This window comes from Crocuta crocuta, unplaced genomic scaffold (assembly GCF_008692635.1).
Source record: "Crocuta crocuta isolate KB4526 unplaced genomic scaffold, BGI_CrCroc_1.0 scaffold383, whole genome shotgun sequence".
In the NCBI taxonomy this organism is placed as follows: Eukaryota; Metazoa; Chordata; class Mammalia; order Carnivora; family Hyaenidae; genus Crocuta; species Crocuta crocuta.
This window is the reverse complement of record NW_027531897.1, coordinates 540,343-566,474: the sequence shown is the minus strand read 5'-3', so window position 1 is coordinate 566,474 and position 26,132 is coordinate 540,343. Positions and strand designations below refer to the sequence as shown.

Here is a 26,132-nt window from a genome sequence, read left to right as displayed (position 1 = left end):
CCTTTTTTATTTTTTTTTTTTTTTTTTTTTTTTTTTTTTTTTGAGAGTGAGTGCACATATGAGTGGGGAAGGGTTAGAGGGCTTAGAAGAGAATCTTAAAACAAGCCATACACTCAGTGCAGAGACGGACTCGGGGCTCAGTCTCACGACCTGAGCTGAAATCGAGAGTCGGACATTTAACTTACTGAGCTACCTAGGAACCCCAGCAGCCTTACTTATCTTAAGTAACTTAAGAATTATTCTTTTTTGCTAAATCATTAATCTGTAATTCCAAATTCTTAAAACTACAGTTTTTATGTTATATCAAATTAAATGCTTTCCTATGGATGGTACGTTGTCCCAGTTACAGGGGAAAGGAGAAATAAAGATAAATAAGGTGTCGTAGTCTGTGTTCTAAAAAGGAGCTGTTTCAAGCTAAGTAATGGAGGCAGACAAATAAAATTAAGTGAACAAAATAACATGCCAAGGAGAGCAGAGATTTCAAATAGGATCATTAATATTAAAGCATATGCCACTATTCTTTTTTTTGTCAATGTTTATTCTATTTATTTTGAGAGAGAGTGTGAGCAGGTGAGGGGCAGAGATAGAGGAGGAGAGATAGAATCCCAAGCAGGCTCCATGCCATCAGCGCAGAGCTGATGTGGGGCTAGAACTCAAGAACCTTGAGAGCATGACCTGATCTGAAATCAAGAGTCAGTTGCTTAACCAACTGATCCACCCAGGTGCCCCTATATGCCGCTCTTTAATTCATCCCACTCATGTAGCTCTCCATAGTAAATGTCAAGTGAAGAGTTTTGTGGACAAAAATAAGTACATAATAAAATAATCTAAATGCAGTGTTAAAATATAAAATATGAATAACATAAATATGTAACAAAATAAAATACATATATAATATATAAGTGCAGTATAGATATATAAAATAATACAAATACAGACATGTATAATATATAAAATATAAATATATGTAATATAAATTATGAGCAGAGAACTTTCTGAACATAAAAGCAGTGGGAAAAAATCACAATGGGAAAACTCGGTACATTTGACTTATGATTAGAAGCTTCTGTGTAACAGAAGTCATTATGCAGACAACAAACTAACAATAACAAAAATTACAAGTAAAAGTTTTACATTTCTTTTAAAATCTAAATCACCTAAGTAAGTTAAGAAAAATGGTTAAGATTCTCAGTAAAAATGATCGGGCGCCTGGGTGGCTCAGTTGGTTGAGCGTCCGACTTCAGCTCAGGTCATGATCTCACGGTTCGTGTGTTCGAGCCCCGCATCGGGCTCTGTGCTAACAGCCAGCTCAAAGCCTGGAACCTGTTTCGGATTCTGTGTCTCCCTGTCTCTCTGACCCTCCCCTGCTCATGCTGTGTGTGTGTGTGTGTGTGTGTGTGTGTGTGTGTGTGTGTGTCTCAGAAAGAAATAAAACATTTTTTAAAAAATTTAAAAAAAAAAAGATTCTCAGTAAAAATGAGCCAAGGGCAGCAAAAGACAACTCTCAAATACAGCTCACTTTAGGAGCACCTGGGTACCTCAGTTGGTTGAGCATCCTACTCTTGATTTCATCTACTGTCATGATCTCACAGTCTTATGATGTGCGATTGAGCCTCACATCAGGTTCTGTGCTGATAGTATAGAGCCTGCTTGAGATTCTTCCCCCCCCCCCCCCGCTTATTCTCTCTTTCTGTCTCTTTCTCTCTCTCTCTCTCTCACACACACACACACAGACACACACACAGACACACAAAGTGTTTTTTAAGAAAAAAATAAAAATGACTTTAAGACAAAAATTTTGCTGCACTAAAACCCAGAATGGTGGTATAAATCATATAGGTCCTCTCATTAGTGTCTGTTATGAATCTGGCATCTATCCAGGAAACAGCAGGGTTTTTTTCTTAGCTATGACTGAAGCACTACAAAATTTCAGTTGCCCTCATTGACAGAAGATTAAATTAGATTCTCCATAGCTGGGTATTGTTGATATTCTCATATCCTAGTTTAATGAAAATTATGAAGTTTAAAGTCATGTGGTTTATGTATACTGACTTTTGTCAAAATACCCACCACACTAACAATTTATCAAGTATAGTGGTGATCACATTAATGAATAGGACTCTCACTTTAAATTTTAACTTTTATTTAACGAACATATATAGAAATATACTTATAAATTTATAAATACAGAATGCATGATAATGCTATTTAAATGGCTTTTATACCCAAAATTCTGAAATATTTGTATAAACTATGCAGTTACGTTGTTTCTATGACTTTTTTTGTTGAAATCCTTTCCCTGGAATAAGAACATAAACTTTGAAAATTTATCAGCTTTTAAATGCTCTGCACCTTTACTGGATACGAGAAATGACTTTGCTAATTTTCTTAATGTGCCCTCTTAGTTCTGTTTCCATAGAAGAGTCAAAACTAGAACATTGATATTATTATCAATAATTAACTGTAAATTAACTGTCTTTTCTATTAATTGCATGTTGTAGAATAAAATAAGTTCATACTTATAATTCTGTAGCTTCTTGAGCCTTTCAACCAAAAGCAAAGAAACATTTAGGGATATTAATTCTGCAAACATTAATGGTTTGTGTATGGTAACATGCCTAGTCCTGTGAACAAGAAGACAGTTGAAGTTGTCATTATTATGTGCCTCAAATGCCCTTAAAATATCATGCAAAATTTGTTGTACCTCTTTACTTTTTTATCCTTTATTACTGCTTATTTATGCTGTTAATGTCAGATGTTATTTTTTTCTTCAAATATTTATTTGAAAAAATTTTTTTTAACATTTGTATAGTCATGGTCTTAAAAATCAGCTCTTAAAATAGCCATCCTTAGTAATATTTTCTTCATTTTCAGACAAGAGGGGCTGCTTTTTTCATTATTGCTGTGATCTGCCTATTGCTTTTTGACAATGATGATCTCATGGCTAAAATGGCTGAACATCGTATCCTTTTGCAATAGATTGGAATTATAGTCTTACAGAAAATAGAAGACTGGCGGAATGGGCCAAGGAGGATTGAATTAGACTGATCAATTAGTCATGAATGAAACTTCCATGCGTTAATGTAGGTATTCAAATTGAGTAAATTTATTCTGAATTAGATATCGTATGGCGTCTTAGTATATTCTACAGAGACAGTGAAAGAATATTTTAGAATGTCCTGGTGCTTAAAAAAAAAAGATGATTTGCCAGTCAGCAAAAATCAATCTGTCGGCTCCCTTGTAACAAATTTAACGATTTAAATACTTGATTTAGAAGTCAGTTGCAATTATTACACGTGAACTTTTTTTTGAAATTTTGAAAAATCTTTGGCATCTTCTTGCTGGAAAGAAAAAGATGAAATTCCTTAACCTAGTAATCACTCTCTTGCTCGAAACTTAATTTCCAGTTCAGCTTCTACTCTTAATATAACCCCAACTTTCCCATCAAATGAGTATACTCCTTCTCCTCTACAAACAGACATGCCTTGTGCTTTCCTGTCCGCCCCCCTTTGCCTACTCCATTTAGCAGAACTCAAAACCAGTTTTCATTCTTCTATCTGGTTACTGAGACTCTCCTATAGCCTGTTACTTAAATAACCATTTACTTTCTTACACTGAAAGAGGGTCGCATAACTTTGCAAAACGCCAGGTGGCTTGTGAAGTGGCTCCACCCCGCCAAACCTTTCTGCTTGCTACTAAGCTTATGTGGTCAGTGATCTTGGAACTAGATTTAGTTGGGGCGCCTGGGTGGCTTAGTCGGTTAAGCGTCCGACTTTCGCTCAGGTCATGATCTCATAGTTCATGGGTTTGAGCCCCACGTCAGGCTCTGTGCTGACTGCCAGCTCAGACCCTGGAGCCTGTTTCAGAGTCTGTATCTCCCTCTCTCTCTGCCCCTCCCCTGGTCACGCTGTCTCTCTCTCTCCTAGAAATAAATAAAAATATTAAAAAAAAAAAAAGAAATAGATGTAGAAGTGATTTGACCTGTTGTTCTGAAAGAGCAACCTTAATTCCTTGGTAGAAGTGGTCCACATAGGTTCCTTGGTCTTGTCCCTTTGCCCCACTTAGAGTATGCATGCTATTTATACTTGTGGAAGTTAACTACTAAAATTTAACAACGATATCTCAAGCACTATTATAATTGTTTGGAGACTACAGAAATACAAGCCATTCCAATTTATAAATTATATCCCAAAATTAAATGTTTGTTTTGTTTTTAAGGGCAATATATTGTTACAGGTAGTCAAGTTTGGGATTCCCAAACTAGTCTGTAGTCAACCCAAAATAATGTAGCTAAAATTTTAGGAGGACTTAAGGATTCTAAGAGTTAATATTTGGGATTTTTTTCCTTTACTGCAACTCACTTAGCTGAAGGACATCATGACAGTGCTCTAACTCACATGCTTTACACAGCCATTGCCTTCTTAGGTGTGGCAGATCACAAGGTATGTTCTTTTCTTTGTTCCTAACATAATCAAGAGATATTGAAAAGTTACTTCAACTGTAATTTTAAAAGTATGTTTAAAATAAGTTATTAGTAATTTACAGTCATCCCTGACATTTAAATATTCAGTAATTTAGTATACGGAAAAAACATAATAGTTCCATTTCTTCAGATATTATGTATTTAAGGATTGTGTGAACTGTGTGTTTCTAATGAAACTTATGTCATTTTATTCATAGGGTGGAGTATTACTGCTAGTACTGGCTTTGTGTTGTAAAGTTGGTTTTCATGCAGCTTCCAGAAAACTCTCTTTAGATGTTGGTGGAGCCAAACGCCTTCAAGCTTTATCCCATCTTATTTCTGTGTTTCTCTTATGCCCGTGGGTCATTGTTCTTTCTGTGACAACTGAGGTAAGAGTAGGAATGTATTGGTAATAAGTAAAATGAATTGCTGCTACTTATAAAATTGTTCATTTCAGTAAATTGTATTTTATTTTACTTTGAGCTTGCAAGTGTCTTAAATTATGCGTTTTTTTGATAGTTTTTGAAAAAGTTTGAAATCAATTTTATTGTTTATAGAAAATACAAATCAAGTACTATTACATTTACATATCCCTCCCATTCCTGTGGCCCAAAGGAATCAGTTAAAGACATAATTTAAGGGGTACCTTGGTGACTCAGTTAAGCATCCGACTCTTGATATCAGATCAGGTCATGGTCCCAGGGTCGTGGAATTAAGCCCCATGTTGGACTCCATGGTGAAAGGGGAGCCTGCTTGGGATTTTCTCTCCCTTTCTTTTTCTGCCCGTCTCCCACTCACAAATGTGCACATTCTCTCTCTCTCTCTCTCTCTCTCTCTCTCTCTCTCTCTCAAACAAACATTTTTAAAAAAGAAAATAAAAAAACCCACAGTGCCTCGGTGGCTCCGTCGGGTGAGCGTCTGACTCTTGATTTCAGCTCAGGTCATGATCTCACGGCTTTGTGAATTCAAGCCCAGTGTTGGGCTGTGCATTGACCCTGTGGAGCCTCCTTAGTATTCTCTCTCCCTCTCTCTCTCACTCTCTATCTCTCTCTCTTCCCCTTCCCCCCCTTTCCCCCCTCTCTCTCTCTTTCTCCCCCCAGCTAACACTCTCTGTATCTCTCTCAAAATAAATAAACTTAAAAACTTATTTTTAAAAAAGATACAATTTAATACCTACCATGTGTTACTTATACACAAGGATTGTGGGTCACTTAGTATTTATAAAATTATTAAACCATAGTGCTTTTATTTTTTAATAATCTGGGGACTACCAGGAAAATGCAATAATATGTTATAGCTCTTCTATTTTGGCATTTTATGAGTCATATTTAATGAGAATATTTGTTTATATTTAAAGGGATTAACTAAAACATAAGATGTGAACTCTATACCTGTGCAGTATGATGATTTCTTTTTTCTTCTTTGTTTAATTTCTAGAGTAAAGTCGAGTCTTGGTTTTCTCTCATTATGCCTTTCACAACAGTTATCTTTTTTGTCATGATCCTGGATTTCTATGTTGATTCTGTTTGTTCAGTCAAAATGGAAGTTTCCAAATGTGCCCGCTATGGATCCTTTCCCATTTTCATTAGTGCTTTACTTTTTGGAAATTTTTGGACACATCCAATAACAGACCAGCTTCGAGCTATGAACAGAGCAGCACACCAGGAAAGCACTGAACACGTCCTGTCTGGAGGAGTGGTAGTGAGCGCTATATTCTTCATTTTGTGTGAGCATTTTTCCCCTTAGGAAATTTCATCTTATGGATTCTGGTGTTCAAATCATTTATTTAATTTGGGAATTTGTTAACTGCTTGCGTTTAGTGCTGACGGGTACTGTGTTGGTTTGGTAGCTTAAGCTTTTAAAATGCTTTTGTAATGTTCATGGGTTTTTTTTTTTCCCTTTTTAGCTGCCAACATCTTATCATCCCCTTCTAAGAGAGGACAGAAAGGCACTCTAATTGGATATTCTCCTGAAGGAACACCTCTTTATAATTTCATGGGTGATGCTTTTCAGCACAGCTCCCAATCGATCCCTAGGTTTATTAAGGAATCACTAAAACAAATTCTTGAGGAGAATGACTCTAGACAGATCTTTTACTTCTTGTGCTTGAATCTGGTAAGATTTTTAAACATTAGTAACATACCGTAAAGATTTTTTTAAGATTAAAAAGCTTATTCTTTTAATTTTGATATTTTTGATATAAAATTATATGAAATTTCTGGGACTAAAATTAGTAATTACCAAAATTTTTGATAATCAGGGGCTAAAATTATATTTTCTCTAAGTAATAAGATTACAGGAGCATATTCAGACTACTTATACAAATAACTTTTGAGGCATTTTAGATGCATCAGTTTAGTGTGCTATTTCAAATCAGTAAATATACTATCCTGTAAAGATTTTTATCTACTTCTTACAGGATCTCACAACAGACCAGAGTGAACATTTTATAGCCTAGTTTACTGAGTTCTACAGTCATATAAATGAAACTGTCTCCTTTTAAATGATTTATAAGATGAACATATCTGATTTAACTTAGTATCTTAACAGTTTATATGAAATGAAATAAAATGGGAGTTATATCATCAAGTAACGTTTGTGTAATAAAGGGTTAAAATTCTTGTGATTGTGTTCTGATAAATCTGTTGAAACAGTATTTCCCAACACATTCCTCCCCTATTTTTCTTTAAACATATTTTAGCTTTTTACCTTTGTGGAATTATTCTATGGAGTGTTGACCAATAGTCTGGGTCTGATCTCAGATGGATTTCACATGCTCTTTGACTGCTCTGCTCTGGTCATGGGGCTTTTTGCTGCCCTGATGAGTAGATGGAAGGCAACTCGGATTTTCTCCTATGGGTAGGTACATTGACCATCAAGGTGATGTAACAAAATGAAAAAATCCTCAGGGCAAATTCCATCTTAGGTAATAAAATTTTAAAAGACAGATGGGCCAAAAATACAAATAATTTTGGTACAAAGTAGAATCTGTGTGTTGGAAGAGAGGTACAGAGTCCATCAAGGGCTTAAAGGAGAGAGAAGTAACTTCTTGCTAAGAAATCAGGAATGGCTTTGTGTAAGAGGGAACATTGAAGAAGGACTTTGATAAATGTTTAAAATTGCAACAAACTTATATACAGAAGGACTCTTCCAGCATTGGTGTGCTGTTTAAAATCTTTTTTATAAATTTTTTTTTAATGTTCATTTATTTCTGAGNACAGAATCTGAAATAGGCTCCAGGCTCTGAGCTGTCAGCATAGAGCCCGATGTGGGGCTCGAACCCACGAACCGTGAGATCATGACCTGAGCCAAAGTTGGACGCTTAACCGACTGAGCCACCCAGGCGCCCCTGTTTAAAATCTTGATACTTTCTAATCTTACTATTTATGTACATAGTTGAAAATCTGTGCTTATATCCTCTTTTGTAACATAATCATGTTTATGCTTTAAAAGTATTTGTCATTTTTGTTTCTAAAAATATTTTCTACATTTTTAGGTATGGCCGAATAGAAATTCTCTCTGGATTTATTAATGGACTTTTTCTAATGGTAATAGCTTTTTTTGTGTTTATGGAGTCAGTGGCTAGATTAATTGATCCTCCGGAATTAGACACACACATGTTAACAGTAAGTCTTTTTATTTTCCTGTTTGATTTTCTACTCCTAATCCCTATAGCTTTTTCCATGCTAAAGTTTAACTACCTGTAATTGTTGATCTAGGAAGATTTTTATAATTTAAATTATTTTTATAATTTAAATTAACATAACCTGCTGTCCCTATATTTACATTTACACTACTGACTCTTAGAAATTAATCCTTTACTCTCATATTTTAGCAGTCAGTTTTAGATGACATTCTAAAACATAACCAATATCTTTCTGACTTATTAAATGTGTTTGTATAAATATGTACTTTTATTTTTTTATGTTTACTTATTTATTTTGAAAGAGGTGAGCATGAACGGGGGAGGGGCAAAGAGAGGGGAAGAAAGAATTGCAAGAGACTCTGTCAGAGCAGAGCCTGATGTGCAGCTCAATCTCACAAACTGAGATCATGACCTGAACCAAAATCAGAAGTCAGACACTTAGAAGTCACCCAGGCTTTTAAATACCTGAGGAAATTTGCAAAATGTTAGAGAGCAAGTCAAAAAAATTATCATTTTAAAGGCTTTATTTTATAGATTATATCACTACTATAGCAGTGTTTAATGTTCTCCCTTATCTCCATACCTTTACATGTACTTTCCCTTGTAACTGGCATGCCCTTCCCTCACCTCTGCCTTTCAGCCTTCCTCAAGACTTTGCTTTTATGTTTCCTCAAGTGAGAGATTTTCCTTTAACCCCTGTCTTTCTTCCTCAGAGTTTCTTAGATTTCCCTTTCTCAGTATTCCCGTTATACCTTGCTTGTTTTTGTTTGTTCGTGTGTTTGTTTTTAAAGCAATACTGAGTTAACTCCTTTGTCATTCTTCCACAGTTAAAGATGTAAGTGAATTGTCTTGGAGACCTGAATTGTTTATCATTAAGTCTTAAATTCTAACACCTGACTTGTAGTCGGAAATGAACAATTGTTGAATAACTAAAAGCAGTTATGAGTCTGGTTGGTGGAAGCATATATTAGTAAAATGCTTTGGATTACAGTTTGGAAATATATTTTGAACTTTAAATGCTCATGTCCTTTGACCTTAATATTTATTATAGAAATATTTGCAGGTGTGTAAAAGTGCATGCTTCATTGTTCTGTTGTTCGTTATGGCAAAAAAATATCTATTGATAAAAACACTAGTTAATTAAAAAAAAAAAGCTGTTGTTTATAGAATACTATGTAGCCAGTAAAAAGAATGACGTACATCTATATATGCAGGCATGAAAACTATTTGTAAACTGTACCAAGTGAAAAAATTTCCAAAGCAGTATTATAATATGATGCTATTACTGGTTTAAAAAGGGGCTGATGAGGGGCGCGTGGGTGACTCAGTCAGTTAAGCGTCCAACTTCGGCCCAGGTCATGAACTCACAGTTCGTGGGTTTGAGCCCCACATTGGGCTCTGTGCTGACAGCTTGCTCAGAGCCTGGAGCCTGTCTTCGGATTCTGTGTCTCCCTCTCTCTCTGACTCTCCCATGCTCATGCTGTCTCTGTCTCTCTCAGAAATAAATAAAACATTTAAGGGGGGGGCTGATTTATGTGTTTTAGTATGTGCATAGAGTGTACACCATTCTCCTAGGAACTAACTCTTAGGATTAGAATTGTAAGGGGGCTTATGCTTTTTACATTGTTTTTTTCTGATGAAACCTATACAGATGAAATATTTATCATTAGAGGACAAGTATTTGAGATGATAGGAGTCTCTTTATGCACTATTTGACTTAATGCAAAATTCAATAACCATCTTCAAACTCATAGAGTTAACTAAAATTTTGAAGTCCGACAGAGAAATGGTGTGACCTACAATAAGGAATACATCGTTTCCATACATGTTTACTAAAGTAAATCTCTTCTCTTACAACCTTTGGAAATTGATTAGAATTATTATATTTTTACATATTCTTTTTATAAATCAAATTAATTTCTCTGAAGGAGAAATTATAGACATACATAAATTAAATACACTCTTAATTATTACCCAAAATCATTTTGTAAGGATAATCAAGGTAAGTAACTTTATTGATCCTTTAGGATGTTGTTGTGGCGTTATTAAATCACGACAATGCCGGGGCGCCTGGGTGGCTTAGTCGGTTAAGCGTCCGACTTTCGCTTGGGTCATGATCTCGCGGTTCGTGGGTTCGAGCCCCGCGTCGGGCTCTGTGCTGACTGCCAGCTCGGAGCCTGGAGCCTCTTTCAGTCTGTGACTCCCTCTCTCTCTGACNGACAATGCCATTTTTATCTTTGCTTTTCCATTATACTTTTTTTTTTTTTTTACTTTGGCAAATTGTACTGTTTTTAAGACACAATAAGACTGTATGTATTTGGAATCTGTGAGTTAGTAAATTATAATCATTGCCTTACAAACTGAAATTTACCTAGTAATATAAATGAGATTTCAGCTACAGTGTATACTTAAGCAGTGCTTTTGAACTCCATTTAAATAAACAAAACAAATCTTTAGCATAATTTATTCATAAACCATGAACCAAGTACATATTATTCTTAATCACTTGGTTAATTAAAGCAAGTTCAAATCCCTCTACTTGCCAAAAATTTAGTATTTGGAAGTTAAAATGCTTCCTCTAAACTACTCAAAAAATCTGCTTTAGAAAATTTTTGGATTCCCCTCCAAAAAATAAGTAAAACTATATAAATAAATAAAAATTTGGGCACCTGGGTGGCTCAGTCGGTTAAGCGTCTGACTTCACCTCAGGTCATGATCTCATGGTTCGTGGGTTCAAGGCCCACATCAGGCTCTGTGCTGACAGCTAGCTCAGAGCCTGGAGCCTGTTTCAGATTCTGTGTCTCCCTCTCTCTCTGACCGTCCCCTGCTCGTGCTGTCTCTCTCTCTCTCAGAAATAAATAAAAACACTAAAAAAAATTTTTTAATAAAAAAATAAAATAAAAATTTTGGATTTCCTTATTGAACTTTGTGAGGTTTTAGTATAAATACTTTTTAAACCATAAACAGAAAAACATTTAGATCTATAACTTTTAAATAACAAATTTATTGTTTAAACTACAAATTAAACGTTTTCTTTTCTCCTTTTACTAGCCAGTCTCAGTTGGAGGGCTGATAGTAAACCTTATTGGTATCTGTGCCTTTAGCCATGCCCATAACCATAACCATGGAGCTTCTCAGGGAAGCTGTCATTCATCTGATCACAGCCATTCCCACCATATGCATGGACACAGTGACCATGGGCATGGTCACAGCCACGGATCTGCAGGCAGAGGCATGAATGCTAACATGAGGGGTGAGTCCTTGCCAAATATTGTCCTACCTTTCAAATGTGTTCTGAATTGGCACTGTCTTATTTGTATTAAGTATTAGCCTTTGGTACAGTTTTATTTTGTAAATTAGTCTCTGGCTTAAAAAAAAGAATCATCTGCTGTAGAAAATGCTCTCATTTGTTCATAAATGTCAGTTTTCAAACAGATTATTATAGAATCCTTTTCATGTGACATTTTCATAAATATTATTTGAAAGGGGAACACTGAGTGTGTCATTATAAACTTTCACTACAGAGGAACCAGGAAATTTTTATTGTATTATAATAATATATGAGAGAAGTTATTTATCACTTACTGTGTTGTATTATATATTCTGATTGTTTAATGTAAGTAATTTGGGTAATGTCGAAACTTGGCTCATGTGTGATTTCTAGGAAAACCACACCATCATAAAACTTACCACTGTCTTTTACACTTGCCTACATTTTTCCCTTTACCACTATACTGTGAATTCTTTGAGAGCAGTGACCATGCTTTTGGGGGGTTTTTTAAGTACCATCCACAAGCAGAATTCCTGGTGTATAGTAGATACCTGACAATGTTTATAAAATGGGTAAAAGAACTAAATTAGATGTGCTTTAATATTTAATGTTTTCATGTATTTTACTTGCAGGTGTATTTCTACATGTTTTGGCAGACACACTTGGCAGTATTGGCGTGATTGTATCCACAGTTCTTATAGAGCAGTTTGGATGGTTCATTGCTGATCCCCTCTGTTCTCTTTTTATTGCTGTATTAATATTTCTTAGTGTTGTTCCACTGATTAAAGATGCCTGTCAGGTTCTACTTTTGAGACTGCCACCAGAATATGAAAAAGAACTACACGTTGCTTTAGAAAAGGTATCGTATCTAATTTCCTCACTATATCTTTTCCTTTTATTTTATTTTATTTTTTTAAATTTATTGTTGAGAAAGAGCATGGGCACATGTGCAAACGGGGGAGGGGCAGAGAGAGGGACACAGAGGATGCACTGACAGCAGAGAGTCCCATGTGGGGCTCAAACTCACAAATGGTGAGATCATGACCTGAACTGAAAACGAACACTTAACTAACTGAGTCACCCTGGTGCCCTTATTTTTTCCTTTTAAAATAGAATTTGAAGGGGTGTGATCAGAGCAGGGAGCCTGAGAAATGGCTCTTCTGTTTACAACACACCCAATAGGAATCTGGGTTCATTGTGAAAAGGGGCACAAAATTTGTGGTTTTCCTATGAACAGCTACCCTACATGTGTGTGTGTCTGTGTGTGTGTCTGTGTCTGTGTGTAAATAAATAAAATGGCATTTGAAATTGAGTAAGTTGACCCCACTAGGAATGTGCAAACTATGAATGAAGAAAAGACAGTTTTATTTAAAGGACATAAAAATAGGAACTGAATAAATGGAGAGAATTTTCTTGGATGGGAAACAGTATTGTAAAGATGCTGCGTTTTTTTTATTTAAATCTCAATGCAGTTGCCTTTTGTTGGGATTTTTGGGGTTTTTTTCCTTTGTTTTTGTTTTGAGGGAGAATAGTTAATCCAATATTACTTGGAAGCTTATTTGGAAGAGTTAATGCTTGAGAATAACAAAAAATACATATATTACAGAATTAACTAATAGGATCCTGTTTGGTGATTATAAAGTTACAGAAGTAACCAACACAAGTTAGTTTTGTTCTTGCACAACACTAAACACATGAATCAATGTTTTAAAAATTGGTTGTCCAGAAACAGACCCAGGAATTTATAGAATTCAGTATGTAGCAAAGCTAGCATTTTAGATCAGTGGGGAGAAAGGGTGGGCCTAATTAACATTTCCACTTGGCGGAATAGAAAAAGCTATATCTCTTTACCACCAAATATCAAAACATATTTCCAATATACTAAATATGTAAAAGATAAAAAATAATAAAATGACTACAGTAAAATAGAAGAATGCTTTTAGAGCCACAGAGGTAGAGAAAGCCTTTTTAATAAGCTTGAATTGAAACCAGAAGCCAAAAAGCAGAAAAAAATCTACAGATTGGAGCAGTTGAAAATTATTTATTGGCAAAAGACTTCATTAAAAATAAGAAATACAGAAGGCAGACAAGAAAATATTTGCGGCACATATAAGCAGCCAGAGACTTACTATCCATAATTTTAAATCAAGAGAGTCTTGAGGCACATGGGTGGCTCAGTCGGTTGAGTGCTGACTTTGGCTCAGGTCATGATCTCGCAGTTCGTGAGTTTGAGCCCCACATCAGGTTCTGTGCTGACAGCTCAGAACCTGCAGCCTGCTTCAGATTCTGTGTCTATCTCTGCCCCTCCCCTACTCATGCTTGTTCGCTTGTTTGCTCACTCTCAAAAATTAAAAAAACAGTTTTTTTAAATAAAGTCTTGTAAGAAAATGGACTAGGAATATAAACTGGCAATTCACAGAAAAAACAAATACAGAAGAAATTTTCTTCAGCTTGTGGTTTGCCATGTGATATTTTTTTTAAAATTAAGCCTCACCCATTGTGGAGTTCAAACTCACTCAAGGTAAGAGTCACATGCTTTTACCCACTGAGCCAACCAGGCACCCTTGCCATATCATTAAATCAGGATCTGCTGATGAAAAGTTGGCATCTTGAATATTGAAGGAATAGCATCTTAACCCACTTGTTTTCATAAATAAAATTAGTAGTTCCTTCAGCTCATTATTAGTGAATACTACATTCTTCTAAAAGGAAAGAAAAGTTTTATTTCGAAAATATGTATGTTCATTATGAGAAAACTTCAAAGTATAGAACAGTCCACACAAAAAATCACATTATATTCTGCCACCTAGAAAGAAACTTCTTTTTAATTTATCTTATTTTAGAATCTCTGCCACCAACGTAGAGCTCAAACTCATGATCAGGCGTTGGATATTTTAGGGGCACCTGGGTGGCTAAATTGGTTAAGCGTCTGACTCCCAGTTTAAGCTCAATGATCTTGTATTTCATGAGTTCCAGCCCCATATCTGGCTCTAAGCTGACAGCACGGAGCCTGTTTGGGCTTCTCTCTCCCTCTCTCTCTTCCCACTTGCACTGTCTCTGTCTCTGTCTCTCTCAAAATAAGCAAATAAACTTACAAAAAGAGTTGCACGCTCTACCACCTGACCCAGCCAGGCGCACCTGGAAAGAAGCACTCTTAAAAATTGTTTTTCTATATTAAGATATTTTGAAAACTATTTTGTACTACTTTGTAAATTTTTCCCCACTTAATTATGTCATGTTGGTAAATACTCTTAATACATTTTTAATGACAGTGTAGTGTTACCTTATATGTGTTGTTTTTTATTTAACCAGTTCTTCATTACTAAACACAAAGGATATATTTTGAACATGTTTATATACTAAATAATATGTGAATGTATGTATCAACTTGAGGAAACCATTTAGTCCATTGAATGTATCCCAAAGTTTAGAATAGGCAAAGTATGTCTTCAGGAGGGGCAAATGGGTATGCAACTATTGAATGTAAAGACACCTAAAACCATCATTCACTTCCCATTCAGAGCTGTCTCTCTTGGCATCAATCTCATTTGGAAATATTTTACTTCAAGTGAGTTGTCCCTTTCTTTTCTCACTTTTTTGCTCTCCTTATTATCTTTTTTCTTCTTGTTAAGAGAGGGAGAAAGCACATACAAGTGAGCAGGGGAGAGGCAGAGAGAAAGGGAGAGAAAGAATCCCAAGCAGGTTCCACACTTGTCAGCACGGAACCTGACGGGGTCAGTCCCACGAACTGTGAGATCATGACCTACACCGAAACCAAGACCAGAAAGATTGCTTTGTGTTAAATAAATTAGGCTTTAAGTCCATTTACATCACCTCTCCTTTTATTTGACAGATACAGAAAATTGAAGGATTAATATCATACCGAGACCCTCATTTTTGGCGTCATTCAGCCAGTGTTGTGGCAGGAACAGTTCATATACAGGTGACATCTGATGTGCTGGAACAAAGAATCGTACAGCAGGTGATCATCTTTTGTTTTTAGTTTCAGTTAATTCATGCATAAATTTGCACACATAAATTGCACTGTTCAGTAATCATTTGACTGTTGAAAAACATCAATCTTTCAGCTGTCCAAGGATAATACAACTTGTTTTTTACATCTGGATTTGTTTTTCTATTCAAAAACTGGTTAAAATTAAGTTTTAGTATTTAGAGGACAAGCTTAAGGTAATATTAAAAAAATCACTTGTGATCCACCTTGGTTCCCAGTAGGTTATCCAGAAATGAATTATTATAAATAAAGCTCTAGATTAATAATAATCACAATAAAGGAAGCAAGGTATATGCTATGGTTGGAGGCAAGGATCAAAAAAGTTCCTGTATTCCTTTTCTAAACATACCAAATTAGAAACAAAAGGTGTTTTCCTTTTCAACTTGGAATGTCAGGTCAGTATTTTATGGTTTTTCTAAAAGAATATATTTAACATTTTACCAGGTAAATAATAAACATTACTTTGAGGATTATCTTTTTTTTTTCAATGTTTATTTATATTTGAGAGAGAGAAAGAGCATGAGCAGGGGATGGGCAGAGAGAGAGACGAGACAGAATATGAAGCAGGCTCCAGGTTCTGAGCTGTCCGCACAGAGCCTGAAGTGGGGCTCGATCTGACAAGCTCTGAGATCATGACCTGAGCCGAAGTTGGACGCTTAACTTACTGAGCCACCCCGGGGCCCCGAGGATTAGCTTTGACTGTGTGGCTATGAAAAAATGTCCTATCAGTTATTTAAGACATATGTACTAAATGCATTAATCTAAATGCTTTACAATGTATGGGTTTTTATAACAGGTTACAGGAATACTTAAAGATGCTGGAGTAAACAATTTAACAATTCAAGTGGAAAAAGAGGCATACTTTCAACACATGTCTGGCCTAAGTACTGGATTTCATGATGTTCTAGCTATGACAAAACAAATGGAGTCCATGAAATACTACAAAGATGGTACTTACATCATGTGAGATAACTCAAGAATTACCTCTGGGGTATGGACAATGAAGATTAAATTACTTGGTATTTATAATATTGCCAGAAGGAAGAAAATTGCACATAATTGTACAGAAACATTTTGCTGTATTTAAGAAAAATTTTAAAGCTCCCTACTATTGGATCAAGGAATCTTTCATAAAGGAAATTTAAATACAGAATGAAGCATTAATTACACAAGTAAAATAATTACTTGAATTATGTGTATAACAGGAATCTTGAAATTTGAACATGGTGTGTCACATCATCTTTGAAAATGCACATATAATGATGGATTCTAGTGAAGACCAAAATTACTTCTGTGTGTTTACTTTCTGTCAGAAAGCATCTCCATTGTAAATAATGTATTTACATGTTTATTACAAAGACCCAAATGAAAAATTTTTAGTCAATTTTTTGAATAGCCCTAGGATAAAATAGGAATAAAAGTTCTATATTTATGGATTTTCTGTATATAAAACTGGTTTCTAATTATAACTTAAATCCATTAAGTAAAAGCTGTGTTGCCACTTTAAATGTAAACTAAATTATTTGGGAGAAGACAACCACTGAAATGAGACACGCAGTGAGAATAGGGAATTATAACATTATTGATGTATTACAAAACCAACCACTCTGTAAAATAAATTTTTTTACTTTTGGTAGTATTTGCAAATGAATAATTACTTTATTAGGGTAAAGAATTTTACTAAGTTGTGTGCATATTATTCGATCACTTGTCTTCTTCCTCTGTAGTAGTTCCATTTCTTGTAACGCATCTGCCATTCCAAGTTGCTTATCAAGCTAGTATCCACACAGTGCAAGGGTTGCCATCTTTTCATTTAGCTCCATATTTTGTGGAATAGCCAGTTGAGAGAATCATAAATCATTGTCAACTCATATTTGAATTTTCTGCCTTTAGACTAACATAATTTTTTTTAAGTTCTGGAACATGTAGATCTATAAGAAATATCAAAGAAAGGTAGTTATTTTAAAGTTTAGTAAGTAAATCTTGTCCATAAGTGCTTGGGCACCATGACATCAAAATACTTAACCCTGTAACTACTTTCTGTAGCAGTATCTAATATATATTTTTTCATTTCCAATTTAAAACGAATGTATAGTCTGAAAAGACTGTATGATAAATATATAATAATATATACAGTTTTATGAACACCAAAGAATGTTCAAAAGACACTTTTGAATACCTATTTATAAGCAGGTGAATATTTTCATTCTTATAATAGGAATTTTGATAAGTAGGATAAATTAATTTTAGTATGGGTACTATTTTCTTATCTATACCATAATGGCAAACATGTATTGTAAATCATATTTTTTATCTTACCACTTTTAATATGTGAGAGGTTCTAGAAATTTGTTATAAGTTATTTTGATATTCTTTGTCTTATCTTTACACATTTTCTGGTCCAAAATCTTCAATACATATTAAAAATTTTGAGTGGTGGGAAAATAGTCGCATATTGATGTTTTAATGCAATTTTTGGTTTGTTAAAAAATTTTTAAATAGATTAGGTACAATAAATATTACACCATTATCAAAATTGTCATTTCCCTTTGGAGGCATATAAACAGCAGGAAAATTAAATTACCGTGATAAGAGGTAAGGTGAGACAGAGGACGGGCTCATAAAACCTTGTGACTTGAAGTAATCAGCTTCTCTGGGTATCTTTTTTTTTTCCTTGTACATAAAATCAGAATAAAATCTCAAATTCATAGGGTTATGAGGAGCAAAAGGAATAATGTATGAACAAATAATAATGTAAGGAAAAATTTTTCTTAATGAATTTAAAGTTGAAAATGGCTAAATAAAGTTGAGGATTTGTTATTTTAAACCTGCCTTTAAAGGTAGCTTTCATTAACTTGTCTATTATTTTTCTATTAAAGTCAGCATCCCAAGAGATTAACTACATGTTAAATGTATCAATAAGTTCAAAATAATACCCCACGCAGTAGCCTGTTTAACAGTTTATTTGCACCAAGAAGGATGGTTATGGTTGTTACCACACCTATTAATTTCTTTCCCCTTCTCTTTCTTCCAGCCATTGTTTTTCCCTTATTACCAATTTGGGAGCTTGTGATTTCCACTTAGAATTAACTTTACATCTGTTATAATTAGATTTATTGTTTCTTTTACATAATAATTGATAAAACTTTTGGGGGTCCTGGGTGGCTCAGTCTGTGGAGTGTCTGACTTCAGCTCAGGTTACGATCTCGCCTTACCAGAGTTCAAGCCCAGCATCAGCCTTTCTGCTCTAATCACAGAGCCCACTTTAGATTCTCTGTCTCCTTCTCTCTCTACCCCTCCCCTGCTCACACTCTCAGTCTCAAAAATAAAATAAACCCGGATACCTGGGTGACTCGGTTATAACGTGGCCAACTTTGGCTCAGGTCATGATCTCACAGTTTGTGGGTTTGAGTCCCACCTTCGGGATCTGTGCTGACAGCTCAGAGCCTGGAGCCTGTTTTGGATTCTGTGTCTCCCTCTCTCTATCTGCCCCTCCCTCACTCCTGTTCTCTCTGTCTCTCTCTCAAGATTAAACAAACATTAAAAATTCTTTAAAAAGAGTAAAATAAACATTTAAAAAATAATTTAAAAAGTCGATCAAACTTTAAATTTTTCTAATTGTAATAGAAATGAAGCTATACATAATTAAATATATGTAACATACAATTGATTTTACTTTAAATTTAGATAATAAGTCTTCCCCTAAACTATTAATGCAGAAATGTTTGTTTTTACTAGTTAATGGTCACATGGTTCAAAATTAAAGAGTTAATGGCAGAAAGCCTCACACCCCTGTCGTTCAGTTACACAGCTCTCCTCTCTAGAAATTACCACACTTAGGCTCCTTGATGTCTCAGTTGTTTAAGCATCTGACTCTTGGTTTCAGCTTAGGTCATGATCTCACAGTGCTTGAGTTCAAGCCCAGCATTAGGCTCTGTGCTGAGAGCGCAGCGGTGCAGAGCCTTCTTCGGAGTCTGTCTCCCTCCTCTTCCCCTCCCCTGCTAGTGCTCTCTCTCTCGCTTTCTCGCTCTCTCGCTCTCTCTCAAAAATAAACAAACATTAAAAAAAAAAAGAAATCACACTTTTTAGTTTCTAGTACATTAAATAGCATCCCCACTTTTTCCTTAGCTGCTTAGCAACCCTACTGATGCATTTTTTAAGATTGGTTCAAATGTTTTGCTGTTACACACTGTGGATGTGAGTAGCTTTGCACAAATATTTTGCGTATATAAGTATGTAGAATGTATTCCAACCCTTTGAGTTCAAAGTCAAAGGGTTTAGAGCATTTGTAAACTTGAAAAATATTGCTAAATTGTACTCCATAGAGAATCTAAGAGCTTACCCTTCCATCAGCAAAGTTAGAGGTCTTAAAATATTTTAAGACAGGGGTGCCTGGCTGACTCAGTTTGTAGGGCATGTGACTCTTGACCTCAGGGTGGTGAATTTGAGCCCCATGTTGGGCACAGAAATAGAGAAATAAGTGTGTTGGGCACAGAGAGAGAGAGAGAGAGATAGATAGATGATAGATCTATCTTACCTAATAAAAATACTGAGAACTTTAAGCCATACATTTCTTACAGCCTTAATTCATATACATGTTAAATATGCAGATTATCTATAGATGCTAAACTGAATTCAATTATAAAACCACAAATGTTCATTTTTTAGAGTGATCTTTCATAAGGAAAATTTTCTAGTAAATTATAATACAGTTTGAAGTCAAACATACAGTGGTGCCTGAGTGGTTCCATCCGTAAAGCGTCCAACTTCTGCTCAGGTCATAATCTTGCAGTTCAATTTGTGAGCTCGAGCCCCATGTCAGGCTCTGTCCTGACAGCTCAGAGCCTGGAGCTTCCTTCATTTCTGTGTCTCCCTCTCTGTGCCCCTCCCCACCTTGCACTCTGTCATTCTCTCTCTCTTTCTCTCAAATAAACATTAAAAAATTTTTTTAAATAAATAAAGTCAAACATACATCTCCCCTATGACCCAACAATTCTGTTCCTGGGTATTTACCCAACTTACCCAAGAAATGGAAAGGTGTGTCCACAAAGAGACTTGGAGAAGAATGTACGTAGTCATGATATCCAAAAACCAGAAACAACCCAAATATCCATCAACAAGAAGATAGATAAATAAATTGAGGTCTATTCATAATGGAACACTACTAATCAGTTAAAAAATTAGTTACAAAAATACAGGTAAATCTCAAAAACATTGTGTCAAGCAAAAGAAGCCAAACTCAAAAGAGTTCATACTTTATGATTACATGTATATGAAATCCAAAAATAAAAACTGTAGTGATAAGGCACAGGAAATGGTTTGTATTTTCTATTGCTGTCATAACAAATTACCACAAACTTAGATGCTTAACACAAACTATCTTAACAGTCAGCAATCTAGTATGGTTCTCATTGGGCTAAAGTCAAGGTGCTGAAGGGCTGTTTCTTTCTGGAAGCTCTGGGAGAATCTATTTCCCTGCTCATTCAGATTGTTGGTGAATCAATGCTTGTGGTTGTAGGACTGAGGTCCCTGTTTCTTATTTGGTGTTCCCAGCTTCTGGAGGCCACCTGAATTCCTTGGCTTCCTCCATCTTCAAAGCCAGCACCATGGGTCATGTGCTCCTCACCTTAAATCTCCTGTTTCGGGGCGCCTGGGTGGCTTAGTCGGTTAAGCGTCTGACTTTCGCTTAGGTCATGATCTCGCAGTTAGTGGGTTCGAGCCCCGCGTCGGGCTCTGTGCTGACTGCCGGCTCAGAGCCTGGAGCCTGTTTCAGTCTGTGACTCCCTCTCTCTCTGACCCTCCCCTGCTCACGCTGTCTCTCTCTCTCTCCTAGAAATAAATAAAAAATATTTTTAAAAAAATCTCTCCTGTTTCCTCTTCTGTTCTATCTTTCTCTGACCTACTTTTCTGCCTTTCTCTTCTACTTTTAAGGACTCATGGGGTGCCTGGGTGGCTCAGTCGGTTAAGCATCCAACTTTGGCTCAGGTCATGATCTCACCATTCCCAAGTTTGAGCCCCATGTCAGGCTCTGTGCTGACAGCTCAGAGCCTGGAGGAGTCTGTTTCAGATTCTGTGTCTCCCTCTCTGTCTTTTCCCCTCCCCTACTTGTGTTCTGTCTCATGAAAATGAATAAACATTAAAAAAAAAAAAAAGACTTGTGGTTATACCAAGCCCATTGAGGTAATCCAAAATAATCTCCCTATCTCAAGGTCTTCAAAGTCCTTTTTACCATGTAACATAGTCAAAGGCATGTCCATTTAGTCTCAGGTTGTAGGCATTAGAGCAAGGAAGTTTCTTTAATTTTTTTTTTTTTTTTTGAGAGAGCGAATGAGCATGAGTGGGGGAGGGGCAGAGGAAAAGGGAGAGAGAGTCTTAAGCAGCCTCCGTGCCCAGCACAAAGCCCAACACCAGTCTGGATCTCACAACCATAAGATCCTAACCTGAGCTGAAACTAAGAGTCAGATGGTTAACTGACTCAACCACCCAGGCACCCCAGCAAGGACATCTTAAAGGGGAGTAGCTTATTATTCTGCCTTGGGGAGATGGAATTTATTGAAAAAGGGGCATCTTTTTGAAGTAATGGAAATGTCCTGTATTTAGGTCTAACACAGGTGTATATAATTGTCAAAATCTTTTGATTATAACTTCTATATTATTGCACTTTCTTAAGTGTTCTTATAATTTGCTAGTGAGTATTTAAAAGCTACTATATGCTAGGCACTGTATAAACAATTTACATAATCACCTGCATTTTTTTTCTCCTAGTACTCTGGTGTTATCATACATTAAGTTTGCTTTAACCGTTCTAGTTCAATAATACAGTATGGTGGAGAAGATTTTTTTCAGGTACATACTGTTCCACTTTATTGCAATTTTCTACTTGAATTTAAAGACCAAGGAGGTTTCCCCCTGCAACAAAGTACAGTGCACAGCTCCATCAATATCAGTATTCATATAGTTTTGGGAAACCCCATCTAAGAAAATAATAAAATTCAATGGTTTATGGTTTTTTAAACATTTAGTAAATGTATTCATACTCAACAAAAATTTATGGGAGCTCTTTTTACCAAGACACTGCTATAGGGATAAAGTCATCAGTGAAATAAAGTCCTGCCCTAATGGAGCTTACTTTCTAATGGAGGAGACAGGCTAATAATATGTGAAAAAATAGTTTGTGATAGTCAAGAAAAGCAATAACGTATTGATCCCTTATGTATCAGATGAGCAATGTTCCAAGCAATAAATATATAATTATCCCACTTTATTGAGGAGGAAACCAAGGCTGAAAAAAAGGTTAATTTGGCTTGCCACAAATCATACACCTAATGAGTGGTAGTGTCAACTTTTCAAACCAGGCACTCTGGCTTCAGGACTGACACTCAGCTGAAGAACAATACAAGGAGAGAGAGAGTAACATGGCGCTGGAGAATGGCCAAAGAGAGTCTCTGTGGAAGAAGACGAGAACCTGGTTAAGTAAGGAGGCAAACAGTATGTAGAATTCTAGACTGTATTCTATCAATACCCACTTTTCTAGACTGAGCATCAGATGCAAGGCATCTGGGGCAGGAGGTGCTTAATGTGCTAGAAGAATAGCAGGAAAACCAGTGTGAGAGCAAATCAGGCAGGTGGTGTGAGCACATGGAAAGCCTGTGGAGGGCTATGAGGAAGGGACTGATCAGGCTGATAGGTCTCAAAAGGATCAGTGTGGGAGAGTGACAGTGTAATCTCGGGGAGAGCTGGGATTTTGCCCAAGCCCCAGAGAGAGAGGATGGTGACTCTGACTATGTGACATGTCCATTGCCTCTTATTTGTAAGTTTACTATTTAAGGTAAAAAAAAAAAAAAATCGGTTAGAAACACTTCCTTCAACATGTTAAGCAAGAGAAGGTAAAATGAAAACTGTAATTCAAGATTTGGAGAGATTTGGTGCCATAAGGGAGTGGCAAAGTTCAGATTATGGAGAGGTTACTTTTAGCTGAAGGAGATAGCATTTGACAGACCTAAAGAACTGGTGGAAATAAGATGGCAAGGAGCTTAATTCTACCAAAGTGAACTGTGTAAACCCATTAGTAGTTCTAGTTTTGCAAATCATGGCTTTCGAATATGAAATTTGTAGGCCTGTGATTAGATTTAAAGAGCAGGGCATCGAGGGAACTTCAATACCAGATTACAAGTTAACTGTAGACCTTTAGGTATGGAGGTTAATTCCTTCCATATGGAGGTTAATTGTCTAGCCCTGTGAAAAACATTAGCTATATGGTACATACTTTTTTTTTTAAGGTTTTATTTATTTCTGAGAGAAAGAGACAGCGTGAGCAGGGGAGGGTCAGAGAGAGAGGGAGACACAGAATCTGAAGCAGGCTCCAGGCTCTGAGCTAGCAGTCAGCACAGAGCCCAACGCGGGGCTCAAACCCTCGAACCACGAGATCATGACCTGAGCCAAAGTCAGACGCTTAACTGACTGAGCCAACTAGGCGCCATGTGGTACATACTTTTCAAGTGGAGTGTCCCATTTGGGGTTACTTTGATTTTCCACAGAAGCAAGATAGGAATGCCTAATCTGAAAGGCTGCACGTGGATACAGTGGACTGGACACTGGCCTAGGAATCACCACAGCTGTAATCTAAGGGCTGGTCACTGGTTCTCAGATGTAAAATGATGGGGTTAGAATCCACTGAACATAAGATGATCCCTTTCAGTCCTATGAAATTAAGGTAGTAATTCTATTTGTTTTTTATTTTCTTTAAGGTTTATTTACTTTGGAAAAGAGAGAATGCCGGCAGGGGAGGGGCATAGAGAGAGGGAGAGAGATGATCCAAAGCAGGCTCCACACTGTCGGCACAGAGCCTGACACAGGCCTTGAACTCATGAACCCTGAGATCATGACCTGAGCCCAAATCAAGAGTCGAACACTTGACCTACTGAGGCACCCAGGTGCCCAAAGGCAACAGTTCTATTTTTACATAATTTTTTTAATGTTTATTTTTGAGAGAGAAGAAAACATCGATCGTGAGTAGCATGGGGTGAGGGGGTGGGAGAAGGGCAGAGATGGCCGAGACACAGAATCTGAAGCAGGCTCCTTAGGGGTCAGCACAGAGCCCAGTGAATGCAGGGCTCGAACTCACAAGCTGTGAGATCATGACCTGAGCCAAAATGGGTCAGTTTAATCAACTGAGCCACTCAGGCGCCTTGAGGCAATTGTCCTCAATGAATGTACGGGAATTTGTTAAAGGCACCTACCTATGTAGACGAAAGATGCATTCATGGCCTAATATGTATAAAGCAGGGTGGATGACACAAAGAGGTCTGATAGGGCCTCTGTCCTTACAAGAAAGGAATGGTTACTGAGCATATAAAAATAAGTGAACGTGGGGTGGCTTAGTCGATTAAGCATCAACTCTTGGTTTCAGCTCAAGTCATGATTTCTCGGTTAGTGAGTTTGAGCTCTGCTGACAGTGCAGAGCCTGCTTGAGAGTCTCTGTCCCGCTCTGCCCCTCTCCTGTCCATGCTCTCTCTCTCTCTCAAAATAAATAAATAAACTTTAAAATAGCTATATAGATATATATACATATACACTTGTATATGTATATGTATGAACGAGAATGAAGAGATACACATTGAGAGAAAGATGAAGGAAACATCACTCAAGAGTTCAGAAGAGGAAGAAAACTCTCCTGGGCGATTAGAAAAACCTCTATGAAGGAGAGAGCATACATTGTTAACAGTCAGGAAAAATCAGTGGAATTCGCGATGATTTTGAGCTTGACTTGTCCTCCTCCTGGCCACAAGACAAACCGGCTTAAACTCTGAGCTTCAGCTTCCTCAAGAGCATCACAGAGTTCTTGCAGGATCAGTGGCACCTTTATCTACTCCCACCTATGACTCCACCAAACAGCTGATTGGAGAGCACCATCACAAGACCTAATTTGTGCTGTAAAACTTCTGTTCCGGACTGTCCTCCATGTTACTTAACAGCAGTCTCGGAGCCTCAGGCTCCACAGCCTTAGAGACTACTCACTTCACAAAGACTGACTACTGTGCAGAGTAAGTCAGATCACACGGGCAGTGGACTGGAGAGGAGAAGCTTGACTTCAGTCTCCAGGACTAGCATAGGCCCTCTCTCATTCTCCATCACACCTCTTTTGCCCTTTCTCTTTTTCATCCCCTTTTATCTGCCTCAGCCTTCCTGGCATCACTTAACTCAGCACAGTAATTAAAGTCACACAAGGACTAAAATTAGGCTTTGGAGGCATCTGGCTGACTCACTGGAGGAGTGTGTGACCCCTGATCTCAGGGTCGTGGATTTGAGCCCCATGTTGGGCATAGCGATTACTAAAAAAAAAGCCATAAACTTTAATATTTCTCATGTTTATTTATTTTTGAGAGGGCCAAAGACAGAGCTCAAGCAGGGGAGAGGCAGAGAGAGAGGGAGAAAGAATCTAAAGCAGGCTCCAGGCTCTGAGCCGTCAGCACAGAGCTGGATGTGGGGCTCAAACCCACCAACTGTGAGATTGTGACCTGAGCTGAAAGCAAGAGTAGGACACTCAACCAACTGAACCACCTAGGCGCCCCCAAAAAACAGAAACTTTAAAATAAGTGGGATAGGGGCACACGGGTGGCTCAATCGATTGAGGGTCTGACTTGATTTCAGATCAAGTCATGATCTCATAGTTCATGGGTTCAAGCCTCAAGGCACTGGGCTCTGTGCTGACAGTGTGGAGTTTGCTTGGGATTGGCCCTCT

General features: G+C 36.8%; 1 protein-coding gene and 1 non-coding gene across 2 annotated transcripts in view; both read left to right on the top strand.

Moving 5' to 3' along the window:
• Positions 1-18,218, top strand: part of SLC30A5 (solute carrier family 30 member 5) — a 27,016-nt gene extending 8,798 nt beyond the window's left edge. The window contains exons 5-15 of the mRNA XM_077773534.1: positions 2,875-2,962; positions 4,366-4,442; positions 4,681-4,851; positions 5,900-6,188; positions 6,369-6,577; positions 7,164-7,321; positions 7,959-8,088; positions 11,160-11,361; positions 12,012-12,238; positions 15,233-15,361; positions 16,188-18,218. Of these exons, the coding sequence (XP_077629660.1) occupies positions 2,875-2,962; positions 4,366-4,442; positions 4,681-4,851; positions 5,900-6,188; positions 6,369-6,577; positions 7,164-7,321; positions 7,959-8,088; positions 11,160-11,361; positions 12,012-12,238; positions 15,233-15,361; positions 16,188-16,358 (1,851 nt within the window). The 3' untranslated portion in view covers positions 16,359-18,218. The remainder of the gene's footprint in view (positions 1-2,874; positions 2,963-4,365; positions 4,443-4,680; positions 4,852-5,899; positions 6,189-6,368; positions 6,578-7,163; positions 7,322-7,958; positions 8,089-11,159; positions 11,362-12,011; positions 12,239-15,232; positions 15,362-16,187) is intronic.
• On the top strand, positions 12,501-12,629 carry LOC144239527 (small nucleolar RNA SNORA11). Its single transcript, XR_013337452.1, has one exon. It is a non-coding gene; the product is annotated as a small nucleolar RNA SNORA11 (small nucleolar RNA).
• Positions 18,219-26,132: the final 7,914 nt, after the last annotated feature.